The following is a 21,039-nucleotide window of genomic DNA, read 5'->3' as shown; positions in this document are numbered from 1 at the left end:
GTTACTATATGTGAGATGATACTACTCAGGAGACCATGAGGGGTCTGACATCACACCCTAGTTCCCTTATAGTACCCTGGTACTTTGGTAATATCACCTAAATGGTGCTGTTTGAATTGTCACCGAGGTGTTTCTCTAGGTCGGATAGAATATATTCCTCATGTCAGAACACGAAGGACCCTGAGATGGGAAGTTTCTTTCACATCAATCCGTATCGCAGAAGTTCAGTGCTATAGACACATGAAGCTTTTGCCGGTCTCCTCGAACATGGGAACATGGCCTTTAAATTTCAACTGACCTTTCATTACACGTATTGAATCCATATCTACGTTTACAGAAATACAGAAATCATCCCTGTTATGATGCAAAATGCAGCATCATATAATGTAAAATGCCTCATACGGGGATGATTATTCTATTTTGAAAGTTAAATATCTTGAAAACGTTGCTGACACGCAAAAAAACATTTTGGGACTATGTCAACAATTTACTAATGAAACAAATACCAAAATAAAAACATTTGGGTAGAGTTTTCCTTTAACTGTTAACACACAGATGGTTCTTAACTGTTAACACTCAGATGGTTCTTAACTGTTAACACTCAGATGGTTCTTAACTGTTAACACTCAGATGGTTCTTAACTGTTAACACTCAGATGTAACACTCAGATGGTTCTTAACTGTTAACACTCAGATGGTTCTTAACTGTTAACACTCAGATGGTTCTTAACTGTTAACACTCAGATGGTTCTAAACTGTTAACACTCAGATGGTTCTTAACTGTTAACACTCAGATGGTTCTTAACTGTTAACACTCAGATGGTTCTTAACTGTTAACACTCAGATGGTTCTTAACTGTTAACACTCAGATGGTTCTTAACTGTTAACACTCAGATGTAACACTCAGATGGTTCTTAACTGTTAACACTCAGATGGTTCTTAACTGTTAACACTCAGATGGTTCTTAACTGTTAACACTCAGATGGTTCTTAAACTGTTAACACTCAGATGGTTCTTAACTGTTAACACTCAGATGGTTCTCAGATGGTTCTTAACTGTTAACACTCAGATGGTTCTTAACTGTTAACACTCAGATGGTTCTTAACTGTTAACACTCAGATGGTTCTTAACACTCAGATGGTTCTTAACTGTTAACACTCAGATGGTTCTTAACTGTTAACACTCAGATGGTTCTTAACTGTTAACACTCAGATGGTTCTTAACTGTTAACACTCAGATGGTTCTAAACTGTTAACACTCAGATGGTTCTTAACTGTTAACACTCAGATGGTTCTTAACTGTTAACACTCAGATGGTTCTTAACTGTTAACACTCAGATGGTTCTTAACTGTTAACACTCAGATGGTTCTTAACTGTTAACACTCAGATGTAACACTCAGATGGTTCTTAACTGTTAACACTCAGATGGTTCTTAACTGTTAACACTCAGATGGTTCTTAACTGTTAACACTCAGATGGTTCTAAACTGTTAACACTCAGATGGTTCTTAACTGTTAACACTCAGATGGTTCTTAACTGTTAACACTCAGATGGTTCTTAACTGTTAACACTCAGATGGTTCTTAACTGTTAACACTTTCTGATTTTGTGGTTAAGCGAGAAATGCTTCTATTGTAGGAAATGTTTCCTTTCCAGATTGGATTGCAGTGCCAAGTTTTGTAAAACAAAAGTTTAGTTTTCTTTGGAATAATTCAGACACATAATATACCTCTTTTCTGCTCCCTTCTACCCATGTTTACATCACATATAAATGTGTATTGAATCTGTGTTGAGAATATTGCTTTACAAGTCAGGTAGTAAAGAGTTAGTAGCTGTTTTACATGTGCTTTTCGACCCGTTGCTTTGTGCTCACATTCCAGATGTTGTTCAATTAAATGAAAACCCTTGTAAAAAAAAAAAAAGGTTTTGTGTGTTTTATTTACTCCTTTTTTCGATCTTGTCTCATCGCCTCCCCAATGGGCTTGGGAGGTGAAGGTCAAGTCATGCGTCCTCCATAACATGACCCGCCAAACCGCACTTCTTAACCCCCGCCCGCTTAACACGGAAGCCAGCTGGACAGTGTCGGAGGAAACACTGTTCAACTGACGACCAGGGTCAGCCTGTAGGCGCCCGGCCCACCACAAGGAGTCGCTAGAGTGTAATGAGCTAAGTAAAGCACCCCTGGCCAAACCCTCCCCTAACCAGGACGACGCTGGGCCAATTGTGTCCCGCCCAATGGGACTCCCGATCACGGCCGGTTGTGATACAGCCCGGGATTAAACTTGGGTCTGTAGTAATCCCTCAGACCCCTGGCATTAGATCCCTGCACTACTTGGGAGGCCCAAAATGTCTGTTTTTGTCCGAATTATTACATGATTTAAAGCGATTGCAAATATTGTACATTTAAACATAATCAGAGTCCTACATTTTTTAAATGTATTTTTTATGCTAATTTGTGAATATAAATGTGTCTGCATATGGTGTGGCTGATTCACTGGCTGCTCCTTTTCCTCTACTTCCTCTTCACCTGGAGAGGGCCGAGCACAGTCGGGTAGAGAAGCAGTCTTTCTTCTTCTTCTTCCACCTCTTCTTCTTTTTTCTTCCCCGTATTCATCTTCTCTGCAGGAACCCCACAAAGGGTTCTATTTGGAACCTAAAAGGGTTTTCCTATGGGGACAGTTGAAGAACCCTTTTGGAAGCCTTTTTTCCAAGAGTATATGAAGACAGTAGCTATTAAGATAGTTGGTATGAAGATAGTAGCTATTAAGATAGTTGGTATGAAGATACTAGCTATTAAGATAGTTGGTATGAAGATAGTAGCTATTAAGAGAGTCGGTATGAAGATAGTAGCTATTAAGATAGTTGGTATGAAGATAGTAGCTATTAAGATAGTTGGTATGAGGATACTAGCTATTAAGATAGTTGGTATGAAGATACTAGCTATTAAGATAGTTGGTATGAAGATACTAGCTATTAAGATAGTTGGTATGAAGATAGTAGCTATTAAGATAGTTGGTATGAAGATACTAGCTATTAAGATATTCTGTATGAAGATAGTAGCTATTAAGATAGTTGGTATGAAGATAGTTAAGAACAATTTGACAAAGACTTGAATCCAAGTTTAGAATATTTACCATAACTAACATAGGCCTTGAGCATAGCTCTAACGTGTAACCCACAAGGACATTAAACACACATACAGTATGAAACATACGGACTATATGGTTTTATAAACTAGCTGGATCGAGCCCTGAATGCTGATTGGCTGAAAGCCGTGGGATATTACGTTGTATACCACAGGTTTATTTGTATTGTTCTAATTACGTTAGTAACCAGTTTATAATAGCAATAAGGCACCTCAGTGGTTTGTGCTATATGGATAATATACCACGGCTAAGGGCTGTATCCAGGCACTCCGCGTTGCGTCGAGCATAACAGCCCTTGGCCGTGGTATATTGGCCATATACCACACCCCTTCGTGCCTTATTGCTCTTATAAACTGGTTAACGTAATTAGAACAGTACAAATAAACCTGTGGTATGCAATGCACTTATATTCTTTCTTGAGCACAAAATTAAAAGGCAACGAGTCATCTAATAGTGAAATGGTTATTTAAGCAAAAATGCCCGAGGGGGTGTGGAATACGGCCAATATATATAAAACAAATCACAATATATTTTAAGTTTAAAAAGCTACAACAAAAATCTTCTTCCAGCAGACGACAGGTTCTTCCAGCTCATACTGTAGATCATTTTATTATATTCCCTTCATTTTCCTTTCTGCTAACTCATTGTGGTTAACACCTACTCTAACGACACATCTAGTGGTGAACATCGAATGCTGTCCTCATTAAAAAAAGGGTGCTTTTTCAGCCTCCTTAGGCCCCACTTTTCACCTAAGCAGGACTTCCATCCGCTTCACCCCGAACCGTTCTAACTTGGGGATTTCCAGATCAAGCTAACACCCTTAATGTACCTTATTATTAACCTTAACTTTTAAACATCCATTCTTAAACATTATTCTTCCTTAGCCCACTCAATTACAATCTTACTCCAACTCAATGTATCACTCCCATTACATATTTAACTTCCACCAATTTAAACATTTCATCATTATAACAGTTCAACATTATAACCTCCTAAGCTTTAATGAACCTAGTCTATATGCACCGTACCTTAAAGCAAACAACATTTTAACATTGTTAACCATTTACTGCATTCCTCTATTCACCTTTTAATAATATCTTTCACTATACATTTCCCCCAATGCTTTCAAACTTTAACATTTAACATATTTAACCTAATCATTATTTATGTAAATTATTTGACTGAATAATTATATATGTAAATTATTTAACCTAATAATTATTTATGTAAATTATTTAACTGAATAATTATTTATGTAAATTATTTGACTGAATAATTCTATATGTAAATTATTTAACCTAATCATTATTTATGTAAATTATTTAGCCTAATCATTATTTATGTAAATTATTTAACCTAATAATTATTTATGCAAATTATTTAACCTAATCATTATTTATGCAAATTATTTAACCTAATCATTATTTATGTAAATTCCAGTCCCAATTTATTTATGTAACTTATTTTTCTATTTTTTCAATGTCAATTGTCTCTCTACATTCATTCCATGTGCTCCATGTGTGTGTGTGTGTGTGTGTGTGTGTGTGTGTGTGTGTGTGTGTGTGTGTGTGTGTGTGTGTGTGTGTGTGTGTGTGTGTGTGTGTGTGTGTGAGTGTGTGTGTGTGTGTGTGTGTGTGTGTGTGTGTGTGTGTGTGTGTGTGTGTGTGTGTGTGTGTGTGTGTGTGAAAGTGGAGCTTCATCGTGTGTGTGCGTGGGTATATGCAAATGTGTCTCTAAAATGTCACAGAGAACTGGACCTTAGCCCACTGCTCTTGACAGCCTTATTGCTTAATTATAAAATGGGTGATTCGAGCCCTGAATGCTGAGTGGCTGACAGACGTGGTATATCAGACCGTATAGCACAAGTATGACAAAACAAGTATTTTTACTGCTCTAATTACGTTGGTAACCAGTTTATAATAGCAATAAGGCACATTGGAGGTTTGTGGTATATGGCCAATATACTGTGGCTAAGGGCTGTATCCAGGCACTCCACGTTGCGTCGTGGCTAACAACAGCCCTTAGCCATGGTATATTGTCCATATACCACACCCCCTCTGGCCTTTTTGCTTAGATAACCCTTCATTTCACTATTGGATGACTCCTTGCTTTTTAATTTTGTGCTCAAGAAAGAATATAAGTGCTTCTGTTAAATGACAGGTTCCAGATTTGATTGCTTAAGTGTAGACCATGCTACTGTTTAAATAATGAAACGTTTTGTTTTTATAATTATTTTCTGCTTTCCCCTTCTATTCAGTCTATTCCATTTGTATTAAAACTCTCTGTGGAAAATTGCCGTAATAAGCAGTCGCACTAATACATTTTAATCTGTTGTAGAGGTTTTTTTCCCATAAATATTTGTATTGAAACTGTCTGTGGAACAGTGCAGTAATACATGTGTGTGTTCACCCATAGTTGTTTGTTCACCTTTCCCTTCAATAGTTTATGGTTTACTTAAAAAAAAAAAAATATGGAGATATGGCCTGTCTTTTAACCAACATGCATATACACAAAATAAGCATATTATACATCATTTTGGTCTAACTTGGACATTAGCTAACAAAAATCCCTTTCTCAGACAGATTAAATCGCTGACTACATTTACATTTACATTTAAGTCATTTAGCAGACGCTCTTATCCAGAGCGACTACTCAGAAAGACACTTCTGAACAATAAGCACTTTAACCTTTGAGGATCTGACGTTCTTAGGCAGAGATATTGGAACCAAGGGGACAAGAGTAGACACTCTAGTGGTAGATTGGGTCCATTCATTACCCAGATCATTGTTTCAAAAGATTGATGATTGTGGACCTCAAATTGCCCAAAAGAGGTCGCCATTTCGCCATTAATTAATTTATTGCTCCAACAGACTCTGTCTCTCTTTTTCTCTTTTTTTCTCTCTCTCTCTCTCTCTCTCTCTCTCTCTCTCTCACTCGCTCTCCCTCTCGCTCCCTCGCTCTCTCGCTGTCTCTGTCTCTCGCAATGAAAGGTTATAACACGAAAGCTTAACATCAGTATTCTAAACACTCATCCTTAAGTCAGGATTTTGTGTTAAACGCTCTCCAACAAAGCTTTCTTAGTGTCCAACAAGCTTTCTCTGCCCTTAACCTTGTTCTGAACACCTACAAAACAAAGGTCATGTGGATTGGGAAGAAGAAGGCCCCTCTCCCCACAGGTGTGATTACTACCTCTGAGGGTTTAGAGCTTGAAGTAGTCACCTCATACAAGTACTTGGGAGTATGGCTAGACGGCACATTGTCTTTCTCTCAGCACATATCAAAGCTGCAGGCTAAAGCTAAAGCTAGACTTGGTTTCCTCTATCGTAATAGCTCCTCTTTCACCCCAGCTGCCAAACTAACTCTGATTCAGATGACCATCCTACCCATGCTAGATTACGGAGACATAATTTATAGATCAACAGGTAAGGGTGCTCTCATGCGGCTAGATGTGTCTTTACCATTCAACCATCAGATTTGCTACCAATGCTCCTTATACAGTAGGACACATCACTGCACTCTATAATCCTCTGTAAACTGGTCATCTCTGTATACCCGTTGCAAGACCCACTGGTTGATGCTTATTTATAAAACCCTCTTAGGCCTCATTCCCCCCTATCTGAGATCTACTGCAGCCCTCATCCTCCACATACAAACACCTGTTCTGCCAGTCACATTCTGTTAAAGGTCTCCAAAGCACACAGATCCCTGGGTCGCTCGTCTTTTCAGTTTGCTGCAGCTAGCGACTGGAACAAGCTGCAACAAACACTCAAACTGGACAGTTTTATCTCCATCTCTTCATTCAAAGACTCAATCATGGACACTCTTACTGACTGTTGTGGCTGCTTTGTGTGATGTTATTGTTGTCTCTACCTTCTTGCCCTTTGTGCTGTTGTCTGTAGCCCAATAATATTTGTACCCTGTGTTGTGCTTCTGTATGTTGGGTTGCTACCATGTTGTTGTCATGTTGTGTTGCTACCATGCCGTGTTGCCATGTGTTGCTACCATGCCGTGTTGCCATGTGTTGCTACCATGCCGTGTTGCCATGTGTTGCTACCATGCCGTGTTGCCATGTGTTGCTACCATGCCGTGTTGCCATGTGTTGCTACCATGTTGTTGTCATGTTGGGTTGCTACCATGTTGTTGTCATGTTGTGTTGCTACCATGCCGTGTTGCCATGTGTTGCTACCATGTTGTTGTCATGTTGGTTTGCTACCATGTTGTTGTCATGTTGTGTTGCTACCATGCCGTGTTGCCATGTGTTGCTACCATGCCGTGTTGCCATGTGTTGCTACCATGTTGTTGTCATGTTGGTTTGCTACCATGTTGTTGTCATGTTGTGTTGCTACCATGCCGTGTTGCCATGTGTTGCTACCATGCCGTGTTGCCATGTGTTGCTACCATGTTGTTGTCATGTTGTGTTGCTACCATGTCGTGTTGCCATGTGTTGCTACCATGTTGATGTCATGTTGTGTTGCTACCATGTCGTGTTGCCATGTGTTGCTGCCATGCTACAGTGGGCTGCAAAATTACTGGCACCCCTGACTGGCAATGCACAAACATTACTTTAAAAAATATAAAACAATATAATTATGGAGATAAACTCATGTTCCTTTGAAACATGAATAAAGTACAGTATTTCTCACATGTTGGTATTTTGAGTTTGTCTCTATAATTATATTGTTTATATTTTTTTAAGTATTGTTTGTGCATTGCCAGTCAGGGCAAATATCATACCATGATATGCCTGTCAGACAGACATACAGTAGTTCACAGGTCATCTGTACTGTACTGTACAATATACACTGAGTGTACAAAACATTAAGAACACTAAGAGCACCTACCTATCTAATATTGAGTTGCAAATTAAGAGCACCTACCTACCTAATATTGATTTGCACATTAAGAACACCTACCTACCTAATATTGAGTTGCACATTAAGAACACCTACCTACCTAATATTGAGTTGCACATTAAGAACACCTACCTACCTAATATTGAGTTGCACATTAAGAGCACCTACCTACCTAATATTGAGTTGCACATTAAGAACACCTACCTACCTAATATTGAGTTGCACATTAAGAACACTAAGAGCACCTACCTACCTAATATTGATTTGCACATTAAGAACACCTACCTACCTAATATTGAGTTGCACACTAAGAGCACCTACCTACCTAATATTGAGTTGCACACTAAGAGCACCTACCTACCTAATATTGAGTTGCACATTAAGAACACCTACCTACCTAATATTGAGTTGCACATTAAGAACACCTACCTACCTAATATTGATTTGCACATTAAGAACACCTACCTACCTAATATTGAGTTGCACACTAAGAGCACCTACCTACCTAATATTGAGTTGCACATTAAGAACACCTACCTACCTAATATTGAGTTGCACATTAAGAACACTAAGAGCACCTACCTACCTAATATTGAGTTGCACCCCCCCCCACACACGGGAAACTGTTGAGTGTGAAAAAAAAACCCAGCAGCATTCCAGTTCTGGACACAAACTGGTGCACCTAGCACCTACTACCATACCACGTTTAAAGGCATCTAAATATTTTGCCTTGCCCATTCACCCTCTGAATGGCACACATACACAATCCATGTCTCAATTGTTTCAAGGCGTAACAATTCCTAAACCTGTCTCCTTCCCTTCATCTACACTGATTGAAGTGGATTTAACAAGTGACATCGATAAGATGTTGTGGAAAGAGCAGGGGTTATTGTGTATACTCAGTGTATATTCCCACAGTACACATGGTTATCATTGTGCACTGAGTGTACAAAACATTATGAACACCTGCTCTTTTGTATGACATAGTCTGACCAGGTGAATCCAGGTCAGGTTAATATACATCTGATTGATGTAATGCATGTCTTTTAAGCCCACAAAAAACAAAACATCCATCAGTCTATCAGCTATTCAATCAATCAAATCTCTCCTCCCATCTCCTTCTATTCCTATAAGAAGTATATGACCCTTTCATAGATTACAACTGAAATAGACACATGATGCATCACTTGGACAGGTTGTCACTTGCCTGCATGCCAAAAGGACATCCTATTCTACACACTAACTTTGACCAAATCAAAAACAATCAAATCAATTGTTATTTGTCACCTGATTCGTAAAACAGCATTGTGTAGATTAACAGATTCACTACAAAAAAAATGTTGTTCAGATTGTCTGGGAGTGGTTTGAGTTGTGGGGAAAACTGAAAACTAGCTGTTATTGGCAGAGAGGTTTGGAACTCTCTTATTGGTCTATTAACTCATTTCCCACCTGGTGATGTCACCAGGCAGGCCAAAACTCCATCCCACCAAAACAGGTAAAAAATGGTGGGTTCTTTTCAAGCAGCTCTTACACTAAAATGGCATTTTCATCAATTTTACAATTTCACAGTATTGTTCCAACTTCATAGTGTGTAAATATATTTATACAACGGGTGGGTCTAATCTTGAATGCTGATTGGTTAAAACCGCATTTCAGATGGTGTCTATTCCACAAGTTACCACTGGCTAAATCAATTACGTTAAAATGCCTATTTACTCTGTTCCATCTGACAGCGCAAAACACTGTCTCATCAGCCCAGCCAGGCAATTTATATACTTGATCTCCACTATAAAAACCATCTAGACATTATCTCACATTTCTTTTACACTAACTTTAGTTTTCAACAGTGGAGATTTGAATAAACCTTGCTGTCTGTCTCTCTGACATTTACAACGTTGTTTCAATATTCAAATTCGATCTCCAGCTGTCCCATAGTGTCGGGAGCCGGAACTAGACAGACAGGCAGGCAACGTTTCTCAGCCAGTCGAAATCATGAATCAGCGAGCAAGAAAAGTGGTCGTGAAATAAAGGCCTGTTGCTTGTTGTTGTATGGCGTAATGGTGCCCCCTTTTGGGCAATTTGAGGTCCACCCTCAATCGTTTGAAACAATGATCTGGGTCGTGATTGGCCTAAATCCAGTGGTGGAAAAAGGACAACATTTTCGTACTTGAGTAAAAGTAAAGATAACTTAATAGAAAGGCCATTAAAAAAAAAAAACACAACAAAGTTCAAATGGGAATACAATGCCAGATATTTGGTTTATTTATACAACAATGTAATGTGTTCTCACTTTGCTTTATCTTAAAAGCAGAACCAAATTAACTAGATTGCAGTTGAGATTACATTTAAAAAGTACATGGTGCAAGAGATCAACGCTGTTGGAGATTCTGCACAGATTATTACAGTAATAGTGAAGATCTCCACCGACCTGCGACCTTTGTACGCTATCTTGAACATGCATGCTTTGATTATATAAAGACATTTAAAGCTACAGTAACCTCAAAATATGGCCATGGATGTGTACATTAGTATGTAAAATAACCTTCACTTTAGGATATTTACAGGTATTACAAAAGTCATATTGAATTCTGTTTGGTTGAAAACGTAACCAAATATCCATCCACATTTGAAGGAGATTATCTTCTTCTTGGATAGTTTAATCTGTGCCACTTACTAAAGCGATGGATTCAATAACATCCGCATAGTGGTTGTTATATGGAGGTGTCGGAGGTGGAACTGCATTAGAGCTGTCTAATCCACAAGTGGCTCGTTGCCTTGCCTTATCATAGACACTGCATGCAATGAAACCACACCCGACTATAAACCGACAAATCCAACACAGCCTCATTACAAGTTCCAAAAACTTGAATTCGACTGATAGGCTATAAATCCGCTCCTCCAAATGAACATTTAAACATGCATTAGCCTGACATATGTTTGTCTCAAAGATTAAGCCATGCAAGTCTAAGTACACAGGGCCGGTACAGTGAAACTGCGAACGGCTCACTGGTTTGACATCAACAGTTTGACACTTGACAGTTATTTCTAACATTGATACAGACTACACTTAATACTTCTAAGGAAGGGAGTGGTTTGTGACACACAAAAGCAGCCACTCACCTACAGTATGTATCAGATCATACTGTAGATACAGCTCCAACACCGTCAAAACATATGTTGTGGGGATGTCGGCCAACGATGGTTAACGCTCGATCTGATTGAATCTGGGCATTCGTTTGGTTTTAATTCCAGTTTGGATTCAGGCCCTCCATCTCAACCAAAAAATCTAAGTTAAAGAATAGGACTAAATCAAACACATTTTTAAATAAAGTAATATTAATTTAACTTAGATTTTTTGGTTGAGATGGAGACTCAATATATTCATGAAACTTTTAAATTAAATTTGAAAAAAGGGTTCCAAAAGGAAAGGGTTCAGGAAAGGGTTCTACATGGAACCCAAAAGGGTTCTGCTGCTGTTCCCATAGGAGAACCCTTTTTGGTTTCTGGTAGAACCCGTTTTGGTTCCAGGTAGAACTCTTCAGGAAAGGGTTCTACATGGAACCCAAAAGGGTTCTGCTGCTGTTCCCATAGGAGAACCCTTTTTGGTTTCTGGTAGACCCCGTTTTGGTTCCAGGTAGAACTCTTAAGAAAGGGTTCTACATGGAACCCAAAAGGGTTCTGCTGCTGTTCCCATAGGAGAACCCGTTTTGGTTTCTGGTAGAACCCGTTTTGGTTCCAGGTAGAACTCTTCAGGAAAGGGTTCCACCTGGAACTTTGCAAATACTATATAGGCCTAAATAGTCTCATTGATGATGTATCACTTATAAAGTATTATTCTACAGTGTTTAATTTGCTCTGTTAAACCTACCCTTTGAAATGACTTCCATAAGCAACAGTGAATGTATTTTGTTTTTAATTGGAGAGCTCTCAATCATTCTCACCAGGGGAGCAACTTTCGGGACATGTCCCCCCCCCACGTTCTGAAATTGCATTTTTGTCCTGGCCAATTTTATAATTGGAATGTGATACAAAACAAGGCAACGGTTTTCTTTAGGACCATGCGGACGCCTCCAAGTGGTCGGGTAGGCTGTTTGGAGTGTTTATCTGGATTTAAAAAAATAAAATAAAAATAATATATATATATATATATATATATATATATATATATATATATATATATAATAATTATGCCCCCCCCCACTTCTAAAACCAAAGTTGCGCCCCTGATTCTCACGATAGCACATCGGTAATAGTTTGTAACAAATATCAAAGCTAAGCTGGGCTTGTTTAAAACCCTGGATGGGAGACCGAAGGGATAGCTGTAGATAGACCAACTCTCCAGTAGGAGGTGCTGCCCGACCCATTGCTTTTCTGTCTGCTAGTGAATATAACGTTAAAGATCTGACATTTTTCCAAAGGTAGAAATGTAACATATTTTACAAGGTTTGTCTATGTTGAAAATGTGTTACAATGATGACATAATCCTGTGATTGAAATTCCACCTCAAAACAACAGTTGATGACTTTTTGCAAATTCAATGTATTTTTATACGTAGATTCCACATCACAATACGTTGACAAATTATGTTGAAAAAAAAAACCCAACATAGATTCAACCAGTTTGTGCCCAGTGGGCATGTACAGTACACAGACATGTGACCACGGGTAAGAGTCTTCTCATCATGTTAGATTAACAGACTCCACAAAGAAGAAAGTCCACGTCCCAACATGGCCAAAAGAAGTGTACTACACAGGGAACAAAGGGCCATTTGTGACACACACACAACCAATGGGAGATAGATTATTAAACAATCACACAGTTCAGTTGTTTATGTACAAGCAAACAAACAAACAAACAAAGAGGTTTGTTGATAAGGAGTCCATATGTAAACAGGTCCTACATCCTCCCAGTCCCAGCATTTATCGGCGCTACATAGCATGGTTGGGGTCAATTCGAATTGAAGGCATTCGAAAAGGGCCATCTATTTGAAATTGCTTCTCAAGAAACTATAAGTGAAAAGCTGTTTATTTCTAAAGTTTTTCCATTTATTGAAGTTCAAATTCAAATCACTTCCTGAATTGACTACCTTCAATTGGAATTGGCTCCAACCCTGCGACATAGTAAGTACTGTAGTGGATGAGGTGGGTGAGGTGAATTTCTCCCATACTGTACAGTGAAGAGCTTGGAGCTTTGAGCACAAATTAATATTGTCCCTAAAGAGCAATCAGTAATAGTCTGAAACAGCCCTCTCCAGGGCAGCCCTGGTCTTAATGGTATTAAATGAATGGTTCATTAAGCAGTAGTCCTCTAGTCCTCTGGCTGGAGCTGCAGGGAGGTGTGGAGAGAGGAACAATAGATCAGTCAAATATCCCCTCTCCTTCCCCAGGTGGAGAGATGCCTTCATATCTCAGTCAGTGGGTTTCAGGGGTGGTAAAATATCTCCTCTCCTTCCCCAGGTGGAGAGATGCCTTAATATCTCAGTCAGTGGGATTCAGGTGGTGGTAAAATATATCCTCTCCTTCCCCAGGTGGAGAGATGCCTTCATATCTCAGTCAGTGGGATTCAGGTGGTGGTAAAATATCTCCTCTCCTTCCCCAGGTGGAGAGATGCCTTCATATCTCAGTCAGTGGGATTCAGGGGTGGTAAAATATCTCCTCTCCTTCCCCAGGTGGAGAGATGCCTTCATATCTCAGTCAGTGGGATTCAGGTGGTGGTAAAATATATCCTCTCCTTCCCCAGGTGGCGAGATGCCTTCATATCTCAGTCAGTGGGATTCAGGTGGTGGTAAAATATCTCCTCTCCTTCCCCAGGTGGAGAGATGCCTTCATATCTCAGTCAGTGGGATTCAGGTGGTGGTAAAATATCTCCTCTCCTTCCCTAGGTGGAGAGATGCCTTCATATCTCAGTCAGTGGGATTCAGGTGGTGGTAAAATATATCCTCTCCTTCCCCAGGTGGAGAGATGCCTTCATATCTCAGTCAGTGGGATTCAGGTGGGGTAAAATTCTCCTCTCCTTCCCCAGGTGGAGGCCTGTCAGTAATTCAGGTGGTGGTAAAATATCCCCTCCTTCCCCAGGTGGAGAGATGCCTTCATATCTCAGTCAGTGGGATTCAGGTGGTGGTAAAATATCTCCTCTCCTTCCCCAGGTGGAGAGATGCCTTCATATCTCAGTCAGTGGGATTCAGGTGGTGGTAAAATATCTCCTCTCCTTCCCCAGGTGGAGAGATGCCTTCATATCTCAGTCAGTGGGATTCAGGTGGTGGTAAAATATCTCCTCTCCTTCCCCAGGTGGAGAGATGCCTTCATATCTCAGTCAGTGGGATTCAGGTGGTGGTAAAATATCTCCTCTCCTTCCCCAGGTGGAGAGATGCCTTCATATCTCAGTCAGTGGGATTCAGGTGGTGGTAAAATATCTCCTCTCCTTCCCCAGGTGGAGAGATGCCTTCATATCTCAGTCAGTGGGATTCAGGTGGTGGTAAAATGAATACTGTCCTTCCTCTTTACTCCACTCTCCCCCTTTCTACCCACAGTCAGGATCCAATGAAATTCTGGGCAGATATGAAGGGGGGTGGTAGTATGTCTCTCCCTCCTTCCCTCACCCATAGCGAGGGTCCATGTCAGTAGGTAGACTGGGGGGTGATAGGATGTATTCCGTGAGGCCTCCATGTATGATAGAGGAGGTCAGGCTCTTCCTGTTCTTCTTCATGGTCGACCGTCTCTGCCAGCGACACAGCAGCACCTCCACCTGTTAATTGTTAAACCGATGACAGAAGAAAGAAATCAATCATTTCATATAAATTCTCAGGTCGTTATTGTAAAAGAGAATGTGTTCTCAATAACTTAACTGGTTGCAGTTCTTTTCTGTGGTTAAACGTACTGTCTGTATAATTTGCATCTCAGTAGTAATAATAATCATGTTATGGGTTAGGGCTGATAGATTGTACATTACTGTTTAACATCTTTACTTTTTTTTTAGATAAAATTCTATACTCCTAGTATGAATAGATGGTTTTTATATAGCCTTAGAGATTGAAAGAAGTGTTAAGTTTTAAGGTCTTTGTGTATGAGAAGTGTAATTATGTAGTGGACTGCAGCAGATTGTAGCAATGCGTACTCCCTATAACTCAAGGCCTCTTCTGACTGATGAGAAGACCTGCGATATGCTCGGAGAAGCACTGAGAAATACTGGGTGATGGAAAAGTACTGAAACACATCTTAGTGGAATGGAGGGGGTGAGAGCTCAGGGTATAAGGCGGCAGGTAGCCTAGTGGTGTCACGCCCTGACCTCAGTTATCTGTGTTTTATGTATTCTTTTGGTCAGGTCAGGGTGTGACGAGGGTGTGTGTTTTTGTCCTATCTAGGGTTTTTGTAATTCTATGTTTTTTTGTATGTCTAGGTATATGTAGGTCTATGGTGGCCTGAATTGGTTCCCAATCAGAGGCAGCTGTTTATCGTTGTCTCTGATTGGGGATCCTATTTAGGTTGCCATTTTCCATTTTGGTTTTGTGGGTTATTGTCTATGTGTAGTTGTGCCTGTCAGCACTCGTGGCTTATAGCTTCACGGTCGTTTTTGTTAGTTTGTTGAGTGTTTTCTTCGTTTGAATAAAATTCAAATGAATTCTTATCACGCTGCGCCTTGGTCTCCTTGCTATGACGAACGTGACAAGTGGATAGAGCGTTGGGCCAGTAACCGAAAGGTCGAGGTAAAAATCTGTCGTTCTGCCCCTGAACAACCCACTGTTTCCCGGTAGGCCATCATTGTAAATAAGAATAAGTTCTTAACTGACTTGCCTAGTTAAATAAAGGTTAAATTAAAATATGATAATATAAATGTACACTGTCCTGAATGTATGTTCTCCGATGAAGCATTCAGTCTGGTGTAATAAATCTAGTTTGAGCTTTTTTTGGTGTCCGCCTCGAGTTTGTACCAGAAATCTAGAACCTAACAGTACCTATAGCAAAATTATAAAATGCTCAAATACATTTGCAGATTGTCTGATAATTTTCTTGTCCTGTACCTAGATTTCACATCTTAAGATCTTTAAAAACAAGTGTCATCAATGAATTAATTTTTTTTTTTACTTTGAAGTTTTTTGTTAACGAAATATCAAAACATTGTTTTTTTAACAGAAGAGGAAAAAGTTGCAATATGTTCCGTGCTTCCAGCAATCAGGAAATACTACTGCACATGGACCTGAGTCAGGGGTACACCAGGTAGAATATAGGGAAAGATCTAGGCAATTTCTATGAGTCTTTACAACATCGGGGACATGCAGAGATGCAGAGAATGAAGTTGAGTTTAAGTACTTCTAAGACAAGTTGTCATCTCCAACATTGTGACCTTCCGTTACAGAGCTTTGCTTTGATGGGGATTACGTCCTATACATTCAGTTGGGTTCCTCCACCGTACTCACTATTCCTTATTTCTATTGGGGATTACGTCCTATACATTCAGTTGGGTTCCTCCACCGTACTCACTATTCCTTATTTCTATTGGGGATTACGTCCTATACATTCAGTTGGGTTCCTCCACCGTACTCACTATTCCTTATTTCTATTGGGGATTACGTCCTATACATTCAGTTGGGTTCCTCCACCGTACTCACTATTCCTTATTTCTATTGGGGATTACGTCCTATACATTCAGTTGGGTTCCTCCACCGTACTCACTATTCCTTATTTCTATTGGGGATTACGTCCTATACATTCAGTTGGGTTCCTCCACCGTACTCACTATTCCTTATTTCTATTGGGGATTACGTCCTATACATTCAGTTGGGTTCCTCCACCGTACTCACTATTCCTTATTTCTATTGGGGATTACGTCCTATACATTCAGTTGGGTTCCTCCACCGTACTCACTATTCCTTATTTCTATTGGGGATTACGTCCTATACATTCAGTTGGGTTCCTCCACCGTACTCACTATTCCTTATTTCTATTGGGGATTACGTCCTATACATTCAGTTGGGTTCCTCCACCGTACTCACTATTCCTTATTTCTATTGGGGATTACGTCCTATACATTCAGTTGGGTTCCTCCACCGTACTCACTATTCCTTATTTCTATTGGGGATTACGTCCTATACATTCAGTTGGGTTCCTCCACCGTACTCACTATTCCTTATTTCTATTGGGGATTACGTCCTATACATTCAGTTGGGTTCCTCCACCGTACTCACTATTCCTTATTTCTATTGGGGATTACGTCCTATACATTCAGTTGGGTTCCTCCACCGTACTCACTATTCCTTATTTCTATTGGGGATTACGTCCTATACATTCAGTTGGGTTCCTCCACCGTACTCACTATTCCTTATTTCTATTGGGGATTACGTCCTATACATTCAGTTGGGTTCCTCCACCGTACTCGCTATTTCTATTGGGGATTACGTCCTATACATTCAGTTGGGTTCCTCCACCGTACTCACTATTCCTTATTTCTATTGGGGATTACGTCCTATACATTCAGTTGGGTTCCTCCACCGTACTCACTATTCCTTATTTCTATTGGGGATTACGTCCTATACATTCAGTTGGGTTCCTCCACCGTACTCACTATTCCTTATTTCTATTGGGGATTACGTCCTATACATTCAGTTGGGTTCCTCCACCGTACTCACTATTCCTTATTTCTATTGGGGATTACGTCCTATACATTCAGTTGGGTTCCTCCACCGTACTCACTATTCCTTATTTCTATTGGGGATTACGTCCTATACATTCAGTTGGGTTCCTCCACCGTACTCACTATTCCTTATTTCTATTGGGGATTACGTCCTATACATTCAGTTGGGTTCCTCCACCGTACTCACTATTCCTTATTTCTATTGGGGATTACGTCCTATACATTCAGTTGGGTTCCTCCACCGTACTCACTATTCCTTATTTCTATTGGGGATTACGTCCTATACATTCAGTTGGGTTCCTCCACCGTACTCACTATTCCTTATTTCTATTGGGGATTACGTCCTATACATTCAGTTGGGTTCCTCCACCGTACTCACTATTCCTTATTTCTATTGGGGATTACGTCCTATACATTCAGTTGGGTTCCTCCACCGTACTCACTATTCCTTATTTCTATTGGGGATTACGTCCTATACATTCAGTTGGGTTCCTCCACCGTACTCACTATTCCTTATTTCTATTGGGGATTACGTCCTATACATTCAGTTGGGTTCCTCCACCGTACTCACTATTCCTTATTTCTATTGGGGATTACGTCCTATACATTCAGTTGGGTTCCTCCACCGTACTCACTATTCCTTATTTCTATTGGGGATTGTGTTTGTGTTTGCCAATGGGAAATCTACAAACTTACAGAGCAGACCAGCCTATGTTTTGCAGTGGAGGCGGAAGGAAAGAGAGGACCATCCTCCTCAGTGAATTTCATAGTGAAACATTAAAGTGATCATTTTTAGATAAAACTATACTAAATATATTCAAGTCACCAAATAATTGATTAAAACATACTGGTTTTGGCAATGGTCTATAGTAGCCTCAACAGCACTCTGTAGGGTAGCACCATGGTGTAGCCAGAGGACAGCTAGTTTCCGATTTAAAAATCCACCAGCCACTCAGATTTCTTACCAGCCAAAATATATATATTTTTAATCTAAAATGACACTAAACCATAACGGATGAGCATGATTTGTAATGTTTCTAAAACAACACATGTATTACTAGTGAGAAGTAATGTGGTATATTGTTTAATAAAAACATTTGTGACCTGAGTCTTAACCAAAATAGCACAGATTAAATTTTCTCCTGCCCCTTTACGGGCGGGAGGTTACCGTGGTAACGCAACTTGAGTCATGTTTCTGCCTGTAGGGTTGAGTCTGATTAGTGGAAGCGTTGTCTTCTCTTCTCTAGCAGTTGAAACTCAAAAATAGAAAAAACAACCTAGCTTGTGAGCAAAACAATGTAAAAAGCTAAGAAACTGAAGGCCAACGTCTCAGTAGACTTTTGTTTCAAGTAAATTAGACCAACTTTTAGCAATGTTTGCAAACGCTTTCTAAAAATGAATCTTTCACTCAGCTCTTATGTTCGCACAGCCCCCAGCCAGGCAGTGATGCAGAAATACTTTGAAAACAGTCACTGCGGTATTTATTTTACTATAAATGTGATCATACTTATTCATAAATGCGAGTCTCACACTGTGGAGCCCTGACCACCCGCCAACATGGCTGGTGAAATAAACATCTTATGCCAAAATCTACGCTCATTTGGCAGATGGCGGATGTTAATTTGGCCCTGGTTCTCACCCCCGTCCATTGACTTACACAGTAATTATGACAACTTCAGAGCTCTTGCTCTTCATTCAAAGACTTAGTCGTGGACACTCTTACTGACAGTTGTGGCTGCTTTTCATGATGTATTGTTGTCTCTACCTTCTTGCCCTTTGTGCTGTTGTCTGTGTCCAATAATGTTTGTACCATGTTTTGTGCTGCTGCCATGTTGTGTTGCTACCATGCTGTGTTGTCATGTGTTGCTGCCTTGCAATGTTGTTGTCTTAGGTCTCTCTTTTTGTAGTGTTGTGTGTTTTGCCCCCCCGCAGGAGGCCTTTTGCCTTTTGGTAGGCTGTCATTGTAAATAAGAATTTGTTCTTAACTGACTTGCCTAGTAAAATAAAGGTTAAATAAAACTGACATGTTGTCCACCCAATCAAAGGATCAGAGAATGAATCTAGTACTGAAAGCATAAGCTACAGCTAGCGAGCACTGCAGTGCATAAAATGTGGTTGACTCAAAGAGACAGACAGACAATAGTTGAACAGTTTTGAACAAATTCAGTTCCTACAAAATGAGAGGCGAGAGAGAAAGAAAACAGAACAAAATGGGGATAAACATACCTGAATTTGTCCAATAAAACTCTCATTTGCAACTGCTGGACTAATGATTACACCCTAGATTAGCTAGATGCAGGCAAGAGTGTGCAAGGTAGTATTGAATGTGTCACTGTCTGTCACCTTGATTCCTCCACATTCTCTCAACCTGTGCACCTACACTACCATTCCAAAGTTTGGGGTCACTTAGAAATGGCCTTGTTTTTGAAAGAAAAGCACATTTTTTGTCCATTAAAATAACATCAAATTGATCAGAAATACAGTGTAGACATTATTAATGTTGTAACTGACTATTGTAGCTGGAAACGGCAGATTTTTTATGGAATATCTACATAGGCGTACAGAGGCCCATTATTAGCAACCATCACAGACTGGCCTAGAAAAATAAAAGATTAAGATGGGCAAAAGAACACAGACTAGGATAGAGATATGGCTTTTTCTTTGCAACTCTACCTAGACGGCCAGCATCCCGGGGTCGCCTCTTCACTGTCGACGTTGAGACTGGTGTTTTGCGGGTACTATTTAATGAAGCTGCCAGTTGAGGACTTGTGAGGCATCTGTTTCTCAAACTAGACACTCTAATGCACTTGTTCTCTTGCTCAGTTGTGAACCAGGGCCTCCTACTCCTCTCTCTATTCTGGTTAGAGACAGTTTGAGAAGGAAGTAGTACACGTTGTACGAGATCTTCAGTTTCTTGGCAATTTCTCGCATGGAATAGCCTTAATTTCTCAGAACAAGAATAGACTGACAAGTTTCAGTAGAAAGTTCTTTGTTTCTGGCCATTTTGAGCCTGTAATCGAACCCACAAATGCTGATGCTCCAGATACTCAACTAGTCTAAAGAAGGCCAGTTTTATTGCTTCTTTAATCAGGACAACAGTTTTCAGCTGTGCTAACATAATTGCAAAAGGGTTTTCTAATGGTCAAATAGCCTTTTAAAATGTTTGTTGATGTTGAGTGTGAGGTTATTTTCCTGACACCACACTCCGAGGGCCCTCACCTCCTCCCTGTAGGCTGTCTCGTCGTTGTTGGTAATCAAGCACCATGCCTACCACTGGAGTGGAGGGGGAGCGGAGGATCGATGGTCGTCTGCAAACTTGGATGATTGAGTTGGCAGGCGTGCATGGCCAATCCAGAAGGTCATGGGTGAACAGGAGTACATGAGGTCTGTAGTTGGGCTGAGAACGCACCTCTTC

General features: G+C 40.0%; 2 protein-coding genes across 2 annotated transcripts in view; one reads left to right on the top strand and one right to left on the bottom strand.

Moving 5' to 3' along the window:
* The window catches only part of LOC115117439 (NEDD4-binding protein 2-like 1), a 13,275-nt gene extending 12,375 nt beyond the window's left edge, over positions 1-900 (top strand). Inside the window, exon 5 of the mRNA XM_029645910.2 lies at positions 1-900. This exon is cut by the window's left edge and continues 1,218 nt beyond it. The gene's annotated coding sequence lies outside the window, so the exon portion shown is untranslated.
* A 13,167-nt stretch (positions 901-14,067) lies between these two features.
* The window catches only part of LOC115117438 (relaxin receptor 2-like), a 244,117-nt gene continuing 237,145 nt past the window's right edge, over positions 14,068-21,039 (bottom strand). Inside the window, exon 22 of the mRNA XM_065004938.1 lies at positions 14,068-14,741. Within this exon, the coding sequence (XP_064861010.1) occupies positions 14,592-14,741 (150 nt within the window). The 3' untranslated portion in view covers positions 14,068-14,591. The remainder of the gene's footprint in view (positions 14,742-21,039) is intronic.

Source organism: Oncorhynchus nerka, linkage group LG19 (assembly GCF_034236695.1).
Source record: "Oncorhynchus nerka isolate Pitt River linkage group LG19, Oner_Uvic_2.0, whole genome shotgun sequence".
Lineage (NCBI taxonomy): Eukaryota > Metazoa > Chordata > Actinopteri > Salmoniformes > Salmonidae > Oncorhynchus > Oncorhynchus nerka.
The sequence above is the reverse complement of the archived record's forward strand: the minus strand, read 5'-3'. Positions and strand labels throughout refer to the sequence as shown.